The sequence below is a fragment of the Zea mays genome, chromosome 2 (genome assembly GCF_902167145.1).
Source record: "Zea mays cultivar B73 chromosome 2, Zm-B73-REFERENCE-NAM-5.0, whole genome shotgun sequence".
Taxonomy (NCBI): Eukaryota; Viridiplantae; Streptophyta; class Magnoliopsida; order Poales; family Poaceae; genus Zea; species Zea mays.
The window spans coordinates 10,940,532-10,955,584 of record NC_050097.1 but is presented as its reverse complement, the minus strand read 5'-3'; the positions used below and the strand labels follow the sequence as shown (position 1 = coordinate 10,955,584).

The 15,053-nt window shown below is 45.2% G+C and overlaps 3 protein-coding genes across 5 annotated transcripts; 2 read left to right on the top strand and 1 right to left on the bottom strand.

Annotated features, from left to right (window-relative positions):
• The first annotated feature begins 259 nt into the window (after positions 1 to 259).
• On the top strand, positions 260 to 5,389 carry LOC103645955 (ent-kaur-16-ene synthase, chloroplastic). 3 transcript variants are annotated; one of them, XM_008670678.4, is made up of 15 exons: positions 260 to 830; positions 1,022 to 1,204; positions 1,431 to 1,480; positions 1,568 to 1,853; positions 1,962 to 2,142; positions 2,422 to 2,639; positions 2,730 to 2,850; positions 2,927 to 3,024; positions 3,110 to 3,324; positions 3,398 to 3,510; positions 3,599 to 3,694; positions 3,771 to 3,986; positions 4,070 to 4,211; positions 4,286 to 4,531; positions 4,866 to 5,389. In XM_008670678.4, exons 2-15 carry the CDS (start codon positions 1,111 to 1,113, stop codon positions 5,196 to 5,198), a joined length of 2,409 nt encoding a protein of 802 aa, XP_008668900.1. In that variant the 5' UTR covers positions 260 to 830; positions 1,022 to 1,110; the 3' UTR covers positions 5,199 to 5,389. The 3 variants fall into 3 exon arrangements, with proteins under 3 accessions (XP_008668900.1, XP_008668899.1, NP_001348116.1); XM_008670677.4 differs by having other exon boundaries at positions 260 to 874; NM_001361187.1 differs by having other exon boundaries at positions 452 to 1,204; positions 4,866 to 5,365.
• A 729-nt stretch (positions 5,390 to 6,118) lies between these two features.
• LOC100273642 (Carbohydrate-binding X8 domain superfamily protein) lies at positions 6,119 to 8,057 on the bottom strand. Its single transcript, NM_001148058.1, has 3 exons — positions 7,937 to 8,057; positions 6,884 to 7,750; positions 6,119 to 6,383 (listed from the first exon to the last, which is right to left on the bottom strand). The coding sequence occupies exons 1-3, from the start codon at positions 8,022 to 8,024 to the stop codon at positions 6,352 to 6,354; spliced, it is 987 nt and encodes a 328-aa protein (NP_001141530.1). The 5' UTR covers positions 8,025 to 8,057; the 3' UTR covers positions 6,119 to 6,351.
• A 3,508-nt stretch (positions 8,058 to 11,565) lies between these two features.
• On the top strand, positions 11,566 to 13,042 carry LOC109944469 (protein ALP1-like). Its single transcript, XM_020549255.3, has 2 exons — positions 11,566 to 11,828; positions 11,905 to 13,042. Exons 1-2 carry the CDS (start codon positions 11,599 to 11,601, stop codon positions 12,935 to 12,937), a joined length of 1,263 nt encoding a protein of 420 aa, XP_020404844.1. The 5' UTR covers positions 11,566 to 11,598; the 3' UTR covers positions 12,938 to 13,042.
• Positions 13,043 to 15,053: the final 2,011 nt, after the last annotated feature.

The following is a 15,053-nucleotide window of genomic DNA, read 5'->3' as shown; positions in this document are numbered from 1 at the left end:
CTTCACATAGATGCTAAAAAAGAATAAATGATAACATTTACTTCAATTAATTTGTCTATAAAACTGACGTCATACACAAAAAAAACAAGAAAAAGGTATTTCGATGTTGCATTTAATGTATTCAAAATTTATTTAGTCCATATAATCAGCAGGGAAAGTTTAGTAACCTACGACTAATGAAACTAAACGCGGTAACGCTCGCTGCGCGCGTCAGTTACTACTTACTAGTATTAAATGACCTGTGCTGCATGGTCTCGCTACGCACCAACTAGTACTCAGAGATTCAGAGCTGAGCATCGTTGTGCTAGCTGACAGCGTACTGTAGTCTTCCCACCCATAAACCTGAGCGTCAGAAACGGTGCTCACAATCACAGCGCAGGGTGGGCACCGATTCGAACGCTTTCTCTCCTCCGCCGCTGATCCCCTCTCGATTTGTTGTGCCTCCAGCCCCCGATTCCTACTGTTGTGGTCCAGTGATCCAATCGACGTCGACGACTCCGCAGCCACCGCTCCTCTCCTCTCGTCGCTTCTGCCGTCTCTCGGCGTCGAATCTCATCCGGCCAGTGACCACACTCTACTGGCCGCCCGGAAGGAGTTCTTCCAGGATTCGAGCCGTTGCTGCCGTCACCTCTGCAGGCCCAGCGTCGAGCGGAGATCCAATCGGAAATTCAACTGACTTCGTCTTTTATCCTCCGATTCGAACGCTTTATACTCCGCCGTTGATCCCCTCTCGATTTGTTGTGCCTCCAGCCCCCGATTCCTCCTCATTCGTCGGCGATCGAACGCAGCCAGCCAGTTCTCCTCGACTTCTTCCAGTCCCACCCACCGAGGTTCTTCTCTCCTCCGCCCCCGACAGCTGATTGCCTTCTTGCTGGTGACTAAAACCTACTAGCTGCTTGCTTCGTTCTTCCTTTTTATTTCTGGGTGCGGGCGACGAGTTCTCAGATCTTCGGGTTCGCGTCGCGAGTGGTACATACATTCCTATAATAAGCAGTCCCAAAAACTCAAACTTCTCGATCAGGTTCCTCTTCTTCTTCGGCGCGCCCGTCTCGGTGGACGCCACAGGAATTGGCTCCTGACTTTTTTCAACGGGTGGTTTCGCTGGGCCCGATGCCCGACGTTATGGCCGCAGCCCTAACCGGCTTCTCGCCTCGCGGGGTGATTCCGAGCAGAGGCAGAGCATCTCTTCCCGGGGTCGCTAGAGGTACGTACACGCCGTCTTTTTGGTTCCATCCGTTGTGGGGAAAAATGTTATTTGTTGTAGTTTTTGTCGCCTTCGATGGCTACTAGAAAGGGTTGTTTTTTTTTCTTTTATATATATGAGCACTCGTTTGCAAGTTGCAAAGGGTTACTTAATATTCTTATTATGCCTGCGACGAATCTTCCACGACTGGTGTCCTGATTGCTATCTGATTCCTTTCTTCCAACAGCGTATGCCGAGAGGCGGTTGGTTGCAGAAAACACAAGCCTGCCAAACATGGTATGAGCCTCATTATTAATTATTATACACGTGCAGTTTGCTGTGAGATTCTATTAAATAACACACTAGCATGCTAATAAATTGCAGCATAAAGAACAACTTGAGACTATAATAAGGAATCAGCTCCGGAAGCCCCAGTTGCCACCTTCTTCATACGACACAGCGTGGGTTTCTATGGTGCCAGTGCGGGGCTCTCATCAGACTCCCCGCTTCCCACAGTGTGTTGAGTGGATACTGCAGAACCAGCAGGATGATGGATCTTGGGGTGTCAGCCAATCTGACTCATCGGTCAGCAAGGATGTTCTCCTATCCACGTTGGCATGTGTTCTTGCGTTGAAGAGATGGAATGTTGGCAGAGAGAACATTTGGAGAGGTATAAATTGAGGTTCATCGAGAGAGATTTGAAGGTGTTTTTATTTCAGTGAAAATTGATGCTGACATTCACTTTTTTTTCTTTTTCTTTTTTTTTTGTTTTGGACAGGACTGCATTTCATCGGGAGGAATTTCTCTGTTGCTATGGACGAGCAGTTCACTTCTCCTATAGGTTTCAACTTCACCTTTCCTGGTTTGCTTAGCCTCGGCATTGATATGGGTTTAGAATTTCCTGTAAGACAAATTGATGTCTGTGGCATTCTTCACCGCCGGGAGATGGAATTGAAAAGGTTTGTCACTGACTTATCCTGGCATGAAAAACCATCTAGTATTTCCCTTGTGTTTGCATGCCAGGGAGAACTTTTATCTTATGAGCAGATTTACCCGTCGTTTAGTTTATTTTTCTTGTTTTTGAAGAACAAAGGAATTTGCATTAATTTGTCAGATAACCATAGTTTGCTGGAAAGGAGTGCTTGTGATGGTTGTTCACATTGACTTTTGAGTAAACCAGAATTTGACATGAACTTGTGAATAATGTACTGAAAGTCCTGATAGTTGTTTTAATTTAGGCTGGCTGTGGATAGTTCTTTTGGAAGAAAAGCATATATGGCTTTTATCCCAGAAGGATTCGGAAATATGCTGGACTGGGATCAAGTTATGAAGTTTCAGAGGAAGAATGGATCATTGTTCAGCACTCCTTCCACAACTGCTGTTGCATTAATCCACAAATACAACGACCAAGCCCTTCAATACCTAAATTTGCTTGTCAATGAATTTGGCAGTGCAGGTGTGATGCTGTACTTTTCTATCTCACAGTCGTTCTAGCATTTGGACTGTTGGTTAATACCTAATGGCTAATGGCATAAGGCTTTTGCAGTACCAGCAATGTATCCTTCAAGGGTACATTGTCAGCTTTCAATGGTGGACGCGCTTGAAAAAATGGGAATTTCTCAGCGCTTTGTCAGTGAAATAGAAAGCATCCTGGACATGGCATACAAGTAATTGTCTTGTTTGAAAATTTTATATCTTCCTTTAGTAACTTATATTATATACTTGACTACATCCATCTTGCAGTTGCTGGTTACAGAATGATGAGGAACTCATGATGGACATAGCAACATTTGCAATGGCATTTCGCCTTTTGAGGATGAATGGTTACGATGTTTCCTCAGGTACTTCAGGACTCGCAAATCTGGTATTCCAGACAGCATTGGATTTTCTTTGGCATTGACGAAACTAATGACTAATTTACATCAGATGAGCTGTCTCACGTTGCTGGAGCTTCCACTTTCCATGATTCACTACAAGGATATTTAAATGATACAAAATCCCTACTGGAATTGTACAAGACCTCAAAAGTCACCTTATCAGAAAACGATCTGATCTTAGATCGCATAGGATCCTGGTCTGGCAACTTATTGAAGGATAAGATGTGCTGTAGTAGGGTGCAAAAAGACTCGATTTTTGGAGAGGTGCTGCAAACAAAATTTAAATTCTCATTTTCACCTTGGAGGTTCAGTTTATGTCTGTGTTTTGTGATTTCAGATCGAGTATGCTGTTAATTTTCCCTTGTATTCCACACTGGAGCGTCTAGAACACAAGAGAAACATCGAACATTTTGATGCTTGGGGTTCTCTGATGCTAACAACAAAATCCTCGTAAGATTTTATTTTCACAGAAGTACATCTCATCAGTTTTAAGTAGTTTAGATGCTGCGTACCAATGTTGTACACTTTGCTGTATCAGATCTTTTCGTATCAATCAAGAATTCCTAGCTTTGGCAGTCGAAGATTTCAGTTTCTCTCAACGTGTTTACCGGGATGAACTTCGGCATCTTGATAGGTAATCTAAATGCCATATGTTCACTTTTATTTTAAATTTTCTCCCTTGGGTAAATTGATTAAATTTGTTGCAACAGTTGGGTGAAGGAGAACAAGCTGGACCAGCTACAATTTGCTCGGCAGAAACTGACATATTGCTATCTGTCTGCTGCTGCTACCGTATTTTCTTCTGAATTGTCTGACGCTCGCATTTCATGGGCCAAAAATGGTGTCCTCACAACTGTGGTTGATGACTTCTTCGATGTTGGTGGATCAAAAGAAGAATTAGAAAACCTGATAGCACTAGTTGAGAAGTATGTCTACTCTTTTATGAAGTAACACTGATCACTTATGCATGCCTAATTAATCTCCTGTTTCTGGCTGATGGTTTTCATAGATGGCATGGGCACCATGCAGTTGAGTTCTATTCGGAACAGGTGAAAATAGTATTTTCTGCTATTTATACAACAGTGAACCATCTTGGAGCAATGGCTTCTGCAGCACAAGGCCGTGATCTTACAAACCACCTAGTAGAAATAGTAAGTCCGATGTGCGTCCCAATAATCTTGCATTCGGTTATGTTAAGCACTGACAACTGAGAACACATTTGCAGTGGCTGGATTTGTTAAGATCTATGATGGTCGAGGCAGAATGGCAGAGATGCCAATATGTACCAACAGTTGAAGAATACATGACAAATGCTGTTGTCTCATTTGCACTGGGCCCAATTGTGCTCCCAGCATTGTATTTTGTAGGGCAAGAGCTATTAGAGCATGCTGTCAAAGATGAAGAGTACGATAAATTATTTAGGCTAGTGAGCACTTGCGGGAGGCTCCTCAATGACTACCAAAGTTTAGAGGTATTTGAACCCGTTCACACATAAAAGACATGATTGTCTACTAAATTAGCATATCTGCTCGAATTTTTCCATATTTTCTCACTTTATGCTCTAGAATTCACACAGCATTAAACAAAAACTCCCTTTTTATTTCTAAAATGTGTAAGATTACAAGCACTACAAAGTTATGAAAAAACACTTATTTATGAAAATAAAGATTTATGATCATGTTCTGTTTCTGGTTATAGCTATTATACTTGACAAGGATACTGTTGATTGTTGAACCATGATTTATATATTCACTATAAGCTTGCTACTGGAAGATTCTTACAAAATCTTTGATCCATGGCTGCAGAGGGAAGGCAACCAGGGGAAGCTGAATAGTGTTTCTCTACTTGTGCTCCACAGTGGTGGTTCTATGTCCATAGAAGCCGCTAAAAAGGCAATGCAGAAGTCCATAGACGTGTCTAGGAGAGACTTGCTAAGATTGGTTCTCAGGAAAGAAAGTGCTGTTCCTAGGCCATGCAAGGAGCTCTTCTGGAAGATGTGTAAGATACTTCACCTGTTTTACTCTCAGAATGATGGATTTAGCTCCCCAAAGGAAATGGTCAGTGCAGTGAATGCTGTTATCAACGAGCCACTCAAAGTCCAAAACAGTACTACGTTTTTGTCTAGTTCATCAAGGTAGCGAGGATATCATGTAATTTATCCTGTTCATATGGATCAGAAGCAACAGCAGCAAGCTTAAGATATTTGTAAGTTTGTGACTGGGCTGCTGTGGATCTGTGAAGCTACAACTTTGCTGTATGTGGATCAAGGTATTAGGAAGATCTGGTTCACATATTGATAACATAATGGATAAACCATAACGTTAAATTATGTTTGCTTAATTTCAACCGTAATCGATACCACACTAGAAATGAATATCGGCTTATTCAAACTTGTTACCATCGGTATTCGAGTGTGAATCATTACTATTACCATTTAGGTTATATTTCGTGAACCAAACGGCACATGAGTCTTTGACAGTGAGAGTGTAGTTATTAGTTAAATAGGCACACAATACACTAGTTAACGTGCGAGTAAAGGATTATGAATCATTATTACAAGACCCACAAAACAATCGAATAAGAGTGAGCCGTATGTCCTTGTGTATCAGCATCAACGACACGTTTGACTGCTCTCGTGTTTGTTGGTTGCTGATCAGTACTGTAGCAACAATAGAATTTGCAAAATTTTGTCGAGAATTTGCAGTATCCTTACCAAAAATCCGCACCCCATCCGTAGTCTTTCTCTGTTTCCCCATAACATAAATAGTAAGCTGTCTTATGAGCTCATATTTTGTGAATTTATGATAAGGATTATGAAGTGCCGTCACGACTGAGATTTTCTTGCTATCCAGCTAGTCACACTTCTGCACTGCACATGCTTGGCTGTTGTCTCCAAATCAAACACCGTCAAAAGAATGCATCTTGATCAGAGATAACAAATCCTACTACAGCTTAACATCAGAGATAAAGGTCTCCGGAGTAGGCGTGAGCATCAAGTTAGCATGCTTGGCTCAAAAATAATTGGGCGAAAGGTCTGAAAGTGGAAAGATGGCAAGCTGCAGTCTGAGCAAGAGCTTGTATATCAAATATGTCAAGGAATCACCTTTAGTTTCCCCTTTTGCGCAGTATCAGGCTTACAAAATTCAAAACCATACTAGTGAAGAAGAGCTAGTTACAAAATGTGCATCGGTGTGGCCTAGAAGCAAAATGAATGTTAACTCCAACTGAAGCTTGGGGAAAAAATTTGGTATCTGCAGTCTGTTCTCCTGCATATCTACGTACCCTCCCTCGTCACAGAAGGTCAAATTTGCACTTCTCGTAGCCTACATAGATGAAACAATGAATAGTCCGGTTAGTAGGGTTACAATCCAACTCAAGTAAATTAGGAGGGAAATGCAGTTGTGCTGGGTTTAACACGCAAGTTACACCAATAGTAACAAGAATATTGAAGTCATTTTTTAGGAGAACTAGAGCGGGTAAGATGCCGGTTTGAACAAAGGCATTTCAAAGGAAACAATTCGATTCCTTCAAAACCTGGAGTATGTGCTTCACAAGGATGAACAAGTCCTGGAAGGCAAGTATCTAAAAAGTTCAGTTCATTCAGAGCCTCAGAGCAATGCACTAGTTCAGTCTGAAGCAGAGTAGTCTACACTCTACAGTCTACAGCGTTACTGAGCAAGATTGACAGTGATCAGTGAAGGCCAAACAACATCTTCGAGTTGGAGCAACATCGACATGAAGCAAAGTCAAAGCAAACAAATCAACAATGGTTATCAGGAGATGTGAACGCATTGAAGGTAAGGGAGCTGATGATGATGCTTACTCGGGTCTCTGGTGATAATGGTGGCGGTGCCGCCGGTCGCCTTGTTCTGCTGCCAGTAGCTGTTGAACGCGAAGGAGGCGTGCGCGAGCACGGTGTTGGGGTGGTAGCACGCGCCGCTGGGCAGGATGGAGTCGCACTCGGCGCCGGAGCCGCACGCGTAGTCCATGGCCTCCTGGATGATGGGGTCCGGCACCGTGGGCTTGGCCACGCACCACAGCGTCTGCCCGGCGCCCGGCAGCATCGGCGGCGCCAGCGGAGGTGGGTACACGATCGGCGGCTGGAACGGGCCGCCGCCGTCGCCGGATCCCGAGCCACCGCCTGAGCCGGAGCCGGGACCAGGGCCGAATCCTGGCGGGCTCGGCACCATGACGATGGGGCTCGGCGGCACCGACCCAAACGGCGCTCCCGGACCTGCCTGCGGCGGCGAGTTCGGTGTCGTGGATGCCGGTGGGCCTCCCTGGCCTTGACCTCCTCCTCCCTGGCCTTGATCTCCTCCTCCCTGGCCTCCACCCGGGGCGCCGTTCTCCGGCGGGCTGGGCTCGAAGGACGGCGGCACGGGGGTGATCGGCGGCAGCGGCGGCGCCTGGGCCTGGCCCGGCAACGAAGGCGTGGACGACGTGGACGGAGGCGTCGTGGATGACGTGGATGACGTGGACGGAGGCGTCGTGGACGACGGCGCGTCTGGTGGGTTGACGCAGAACGGCGAGTTGGTGTCGCCCGCGGCGAGGCTGACGGTGGCGTCGGCGGTCGGAGTGGGAAGTCGGCGCGGTGGCTCCACCGTGCGGATGAAGTTGAGCTTGAACAGCACGTTGAGCAGCGGGCTGGTGCTCCTGCTCCTGCTCCTGCTCGCCGCCATGACCCTCGCTTCTGCTCAATTCCATCATTCCCATGCATGCACGAACAAAAACCCTCTCGCTTAGTTATTATTATACTGCTAGCTAGTGATCCAGCATTGCGACGAGGAGGACCGCATCGATCGTTGCTTCCTTACTACGATATCTCTGTTGGTCGGTCCGTCGTCCGTGCGAGTGAAGTGCAGCACCATGTACTTACCGCAGCGAGTGGCGCAGAGCAGGAGCAGCAGCGACGCCACCACGAAGCCGGAAGCAGTGACAAGCGGCACTGTGTCCTTGCGCGCCATGGCTGCCGCCGGCCCTCCCCGGTACGGTCCCTGTGCACTGCAGTCTGCAGACGAAGCAGGCAGCAGTGGGGGCCGTTATATGTGTGGCTTTGGCCTGGCGAGGCTAAAGGAGCAGCTGGAACAGCGGTGTGGATCGGCCGGGCCATGCATGGATCTCCAAAGCGTCGGGGGAAACTCTAAAAGCCGGGCGGCGCAGCGGAAAGAGGCAAAAGAAGGGATCGATCGGCAGCGGTGGCGGTGGCGGTGGTGGATGATGCTCTCAACAATTGCTCATGTATGCTCTCATTCTTTGCTTTCGCTTTCCGAAGAAAACGTAGAGGAGGCACGCGTCAGGATTGTACGTTGCGACGACTGCTGCACGCACTGGCATTGGGCAGTGGCCATGGAGGATAGAGGGGGAGTGACGAGGTGGCTGCGCTGCCTTTCTTCATTAGCTTGTTGTTTGATCTTAGCATCTATGCTTGCTTGCCGCTAGAGAAAACGCTAGTATAGTAATAGTACTACGTCCGGCCGGGGCGCCGTCGCGCGGGACGGGGAACGCGTGCGACGACGTGTCTGCGTCTTCAGCTTGCTTTGTGCTCAAGGAAGAGATGTTCCTACTGCTGTGGGGGTGAGTGTGACTTGTATCACTAGTGGCTTCTGTGTTCCGGCCGGCCTTCTTGCATTGAGAAGCTTTGGTTGACCACCGAGCCACCGAGAGAACGAATCCTTTCCTTGTTGACGGGGCCGGAAAACCTTTCTGATCGAAAGCGGAGGGGGTAAAAAAAAAAAGCAAAATAGCTAATTTCCATCCTCCAATTTGGAGATAGGAAAACGGGCTTGCGGCTGTAGCCTTATACAGGCTAGTTTGGGAGTCCCGGTTGTTTCGGCCCGCGCACGACACGGACGCGGAAGAGAAGGGAAAAGGCCCGATATCCTGCTGAGGGCCACGCCCACGGCCCACCTCCATCCATGATCCATCCATGGACGCGCACGCGCCCGATTTGGTGGCCTGCGCTACGCCTACGTCTGTCTAGGAGTACATGCCGGTGGTGGCTAGTGGATACTGTAGATGCCCCTTGTCCGTGGGCACCCTGGCCGCCGGCCGCCGCCTCGTCCGTTTGGCTCTGTATGTCATCGGTCGGCCGGGTCAGGCGGTCAGCAATACACGCGGAGACACACCCAGCGAGTCAGGAACGAAGCGCGCGAGCTAGAGCATTGCCATGGACTGCATGCACGGACAACGTGCGACGACGCGTGCCTACCGACAACGACGATCGGTCACGGCCGCGCGCTCTGCCCGTGCCGGCCGGAGATCGGTCGAGAGGTCGTCTCGCTTGCATTGTCGTCGGTCAATCGATAATCGACCTAGCTAGTAACCTATAGCTAGGGCGGCTAGATCTGCTGCTGAGTGGCCGAACGGCGACGACGTACGGGCAGGTATCCGTGCCCATCATATGCTACAACGTACGGGCACGGCGGCCGATTATGTTGATTTTGGATGAGCGATTTATGTATCAGCAACTTCAGCGGATACTAGTGTACAATACATGCACACGCGTTCCTGCTGGTGTTCCCTCGTCCCAAGGGCAGCGGGCATGGATGCATGCCGGGCGCTGCCAGGCAAACCACGACTGGTATATACGCCGCAACAGGAACCTGCGACTACCATTTATACATATTGTGAAACGAACGAAAAAATGACGTAGATCGGTAGATCTGATGTCTAACCATAGGAGGTATATGCATATAAAACTACACCATCCCTTTAGACTATAATTAAAAGTGTGGTAGAGCTACCTTCAATCTAGATTCGTACATTTAACTTCCCATATGAACCCACAACAAGATTCATCAAAACCCAAATCAAGAGAGTTGGAGACAATCCGGCCAAGACGACAATAATAGCGAGAGTTAGAGTGTATTTGGAAGCAAAGTATTCCAAAACCATGGTTTTATAATACTACGGTTTTAAGATGTCATGACATTCCGTAGCAATACGTGTTTGGCGACAAAGCATCTTAAACCTTGGTATTTAGTATACATATGCAATGCTAGTCATAGACAAAAACTTTGGGTTGGAGTGGAGTTTCAAATACTCTAAGAATACCATGCTATCTACAAAACCATAACATTCAAAACAGAGTTTTTTATAATACAGCCAGACACCTCGTGGCAAAAAAAAATACTATGGTATTCTGCAATACCATGATTTTTTTTCCTCAAAACTAAAAAAATACTTTATTTTCAAACACTCCTTAGCCTTGTTTGACCATACAATTTCCATTGAGGTCTAGTTTGGATACTCTGGTATTGAACTCAATCCACGTGTATTGAAGCACGCATCTACGACATTCTGTCCACTATTTTGGACTGTACATGGATTTGATCGTATCTTCTTCGCCATGCATTGTTCTCGTTCCCATCGACTTGAGTACATCGTCGCGTTGGTTGGTTGTGTAATCTCATCGAACCGGTCGACGAGCAAAAAGTCAGACTATATATTATTTCCACATAGTATATCTTTGTGGAGAAAATTGAAAGGGCCAAGGGCCATTTGGTTCCTATAGACACAATTATCATAGCTAAGTATTTAGGAAAGCGTGTCATGTCTGTCATGAAAAAATATATATATCTACAAAAATTTAGGCCTTTTTTTTTGCCTCCCTCACTACCGGAATCCAGGTATTTTACCGAATACTCGACGCTTTGCCGAGTGATTTTTGTCAGACAGTTGTCAAAAAAGCCTTCTAAGGGCTTCTCTTTTTTTTTTCAACGTCGTCGACGCAGTTTAATCAATTAATTCTTTCTCCATACATTACAACTGAGCAATGGGAGGTCATAGCTTGCGGCATCTGGCATGTAGACGACAGCAGGAGGATCCATCGAGGCGAGGCGATGACGGATCAATGGATCATGCACACGCACTGCGTTCAGACTGGTCTGTACGAGTACACAGCAGCAGGGGTCTAGCGGCAAATTAAGACTATCCGCAACCGTTCCCCCTAAATTTTTCCCCCTAAATATTATTATGCAGCCACGTCAGCAAGATTCTCTCCCCTATATTCACTCGTCCCGCAACCGTTCCCCCTAAATTTCCCCTATATATCCCTCTACTCATTAAATATACATTTCCATATAACTAACATAACCAACTTCATTTTCTATTTTTTATATGTTTTCATGCGTTCGGTATTGTGCGCTCCTATTACAAAAATGAAAAAAAAATATTATTTGTTTGTTTTCAAATACGGAAAAGACGTAATACAAGTTTTAAGTTTAAAAAAAATTTCGTAATGCCACACTTTACTTGTTCATACTACTCCGTCATAACAATTTCACAAAAGTATTTGTACGCAATATGACATAACCGCGCTTATGCTTGAATCATACTCGTTTAGTCTTACACAGGAAGCCACGCTTGTCTTCGACCGAAAGCCACGTTTGACTTACGTTGTAAGCCAAGGCTGCCTTCGGACGTAAGCCAGTAGCTTGTCCCTGAAGCCAAGTTTCTCTCGTCTATATATATGCAATGTTTGTCTTCAAATATGTACTTGCATCTATCACTTGTTCCACAACAAAACCATTGCTCCAAATGTCTCCAAGTCGTAGGCATCATGATTCGGATTCAAGTGACAGTGACGACGAAACACTGATACTTGTTAATCTGCTCACCCTCAACATTGAGGCTAGACGCCAACACCGACGACGGTCCGGGTTACCTCGCCGCGTTATTCGCAGGGATCATTTTGCTGGAGAAAACCTTATCCAGCATCACTACTTCGGGCCGAACCCGGTGTATCCATCGCACGTGTTTCGTAGAAGGTACGCACATCATGTATTTCTAAGAGGTTGTGATAATTCCATAGTATTTACCACGATCCTTTGTTATTTTGTTTAGGTTTCGCATGAGTAGGCCTCTGTTTCTCCGTATTTTGCAAGGACTTCAACAGCAGGATACATACTTTACACAAAGGGTTGACGCAACAGGCATGCTAGGACTCGGTCCCCTACAAAAAGTATGTGCGGCACTTCGCATACTTGCATATGGTTTACCTTCTGATGCGGTAGACGAGTACATTCAAATCGGGGAGTCTACAGCTAGAGAATGTCTTCATCATTTTTGTCGCGCAATCATACAATATTTTAGTGCCTGGTATCTACGGACTCCTAATGAAGCAGACATAGCACGTATCATGCACAGTAGCGAGTCAAGGGGTTTTCCTGGAATGTTGGGTTCCATAGATTGCATGCATTGGGAGTGGCGGAACTGTCCTACAGCCTGGCGTGGTCAGTTTTGTGGTCGAAATGGTAGAGCGTCCATGATACTTGAGGCGGTAGCAACTTATGATCTATGGATTTGGCATGCTTTTTTTGGCATGCCAGGTACAAACAATGACGTTAACGTGCTGCACCGATCACCAGTCTTTGACCCTTTGATAACTGGTCGAATGCCACCTGTGAATTACACAGTAAATGGGCATGCTTACAACTTCGGATATTACTTAGCTGATGGTATTTACCCGAACTGGCCTACTTTTGTGAAAGCTATCAGACACCCGTATGAGGAAAAGAAAGTTTATTTCACACAAATGCAAGAGAGTTGCCGAAAAGATATTGAGCGTGCTTTCGGAGTTCTTCAAGCACGGTGGGCGGTGCTCCGTGGTCCAGCATATGGGTGGGATCGCAACCGTTTAACAGAGATAATCACAACTTGCATCATCATGCACAATATGATTGTGGAAGACGAAGGCCCTTTGGCTGCTAATACTGATTTCGGAGATAACACTTCCGGCATAGACGCATCTCAAATAATTGGAGAAGGAAGGGCAGAATGGGTCATTAACCACTTTGATATTCGTCGTCAAGATAGGTCTTGCTCCCTCCAAAATGATCTTGTCGAGCATTTGTGGGCTCGACGTGGCACCATGTAAACGTGTCGTTTCATTAGTACTTTGTTTTAACTTCCAAATTAGCTATTGTAATTCACTGTCTTGTCTTAGTACTTTGTTTGAACTTCCAAATCAGCTATTGTAATTCACTGTCTTCTCTTACTTATGTGTGTTGCATAAATAACGAGAAATTTATGATTCCTGTTTGCCCTACCTACAAACGTATGTTTTACTAACACAATAAGTTTCAACCATGTGGACCATAAAATTGTAAAGCACAACATTAATATGATTGTGTACGAATTGACGCAAAGACTCCAATTCAATACAAACTTCAATAATGGTTCAAAACAAATCCATGACATACATATGCTTCAAATAATTATGTAACATGGTTCCACGCCTGGGCACAATTATTGTCTATTACAACATTAGACGACATAACATAGAGCTATGATGTCCTCCACGATTTATGGTTCGAACTTAAAAACAATGTTGTCAACAAAGATATCACATAACAACTGTCCACGCCAGGATTGATGTAGACGCCATGTCAGACAACGTTAAAAATTACTCAAACTTAAAAATAAACTGCTGCAACTTCTTTTTTTGTTCCTTCATGAGAATCCAAACTTCTGGATCAACATCTTCCTCTTTCGTTGAACACAGCATCTCTAATCGTGATTGGGCCGATTGGAGTTCTTGAAGTTTCAATTCCCTTTGTCTAATTATCACTTTCTGGGCTTCCAATTCCAGCCTCTTTTTCTCAAATTCCTTGTCTTCTTTTGTGCTCTTCTCTTTCTTTTCACATTTTTCAATAGACCTCTGAATTTGTTTTTCTGTCATTTCTTGCAAACGGCTTAAGTACTCTGTAGAAGAGGAAGATGCACCTTTCTTTCTCTCAGATTTACTGTAATCACGACCTCTCGGACGTTTGCCTGTCAACCCAGCAGAACCACTATCAGTTTCAAGTGGGTCACCAGATGGATTACCTGAAGATCCAATAGATTTTGCATTTAAGCCTCGGAACGAATGTCCTGCACATATACTCTCCCATTTGGGTTCACCCTTAAGTTTATGCCAGCAATGCATAAAATGGAATGGTTTCTGTTCGTCGTGTGCAAACAATGTTGCCGCCTTTGAAGTCTGCACAAATATTAGATGATTTAGACAATTGTAGTAACAAGTATGCACTACTAAATAATTAACTAGATATCAAGTGTATATGATTTAGACAAATGTAGTAACAACTATGCAGTACTAAATACCTTATCGTCATCAGTTAAGCCACTTTGGTTCTCCCTTAATACTCTTGCGTAGTAGCCTGAGAACTTACTCACATCAGCTCTAATCTTGTCCCATCTGCTGCTTAGTGCTCTGTTAACTCTACAAGGGTACTGGCCCCTTTGTTCGTTGTACCTTTTTTCAATTCGAGCCCAAAGCCCCTCCCTTCTTTGTCCAGTGTGCACAATTGGGTCACTGCTTATTTGCAACCATGTTGTGCAAAGGAGAAGGTCTTCAGGAGCTGTAAAGTTTTGTTCCTTCGACTTCTTATTTTTGAAAACAGGTGCTGCATTTTTTTCTGGACTATTGATGTCCTGAACACTATGTTCAGCATCTGACTCAAGGTTGACAGGTAAGGAAGGTATATTATTTGAACCCTGCAATGGTGTACTGGTATTTGAAGGAGGATAGCAGTCAGCAAAAGGAGGATGGTCCACTGATCCGAGAGGATTCCTGACAAAGTTGAGGTAATGGTTCCAATAAACTGCAGACTGTGAGGCAGGAATCATGGTTGATTGGGAAGTAGAATTTGCAGTCTGCATGGGAGCCCACATTGTAGTTGGACCTTGGCCAGGATTAGGAAAATTTATGTTGGCCATCATGTTGTAATCCATTGGAGGCTGCTGCATGTAGCCCGTAGGCCATAAAGGGGGTTGAGGGGGAAATTGCTGCGTACTTGCTGTGTTTGACATCGGCTGAGAAGATGTCGCATTGTTTGCTTGCTCCATTCTAGTATATGTCCACATGCCATAGATGTAGTAAAATATTTTAAACTCAAAGAAATGGACAGTACTATGAAAACATTATAACAGATCAAGCATGTCAACGAGGACAATATTATGTAAAGGTCCGCATGAACTGTCTGAGTAGCAAC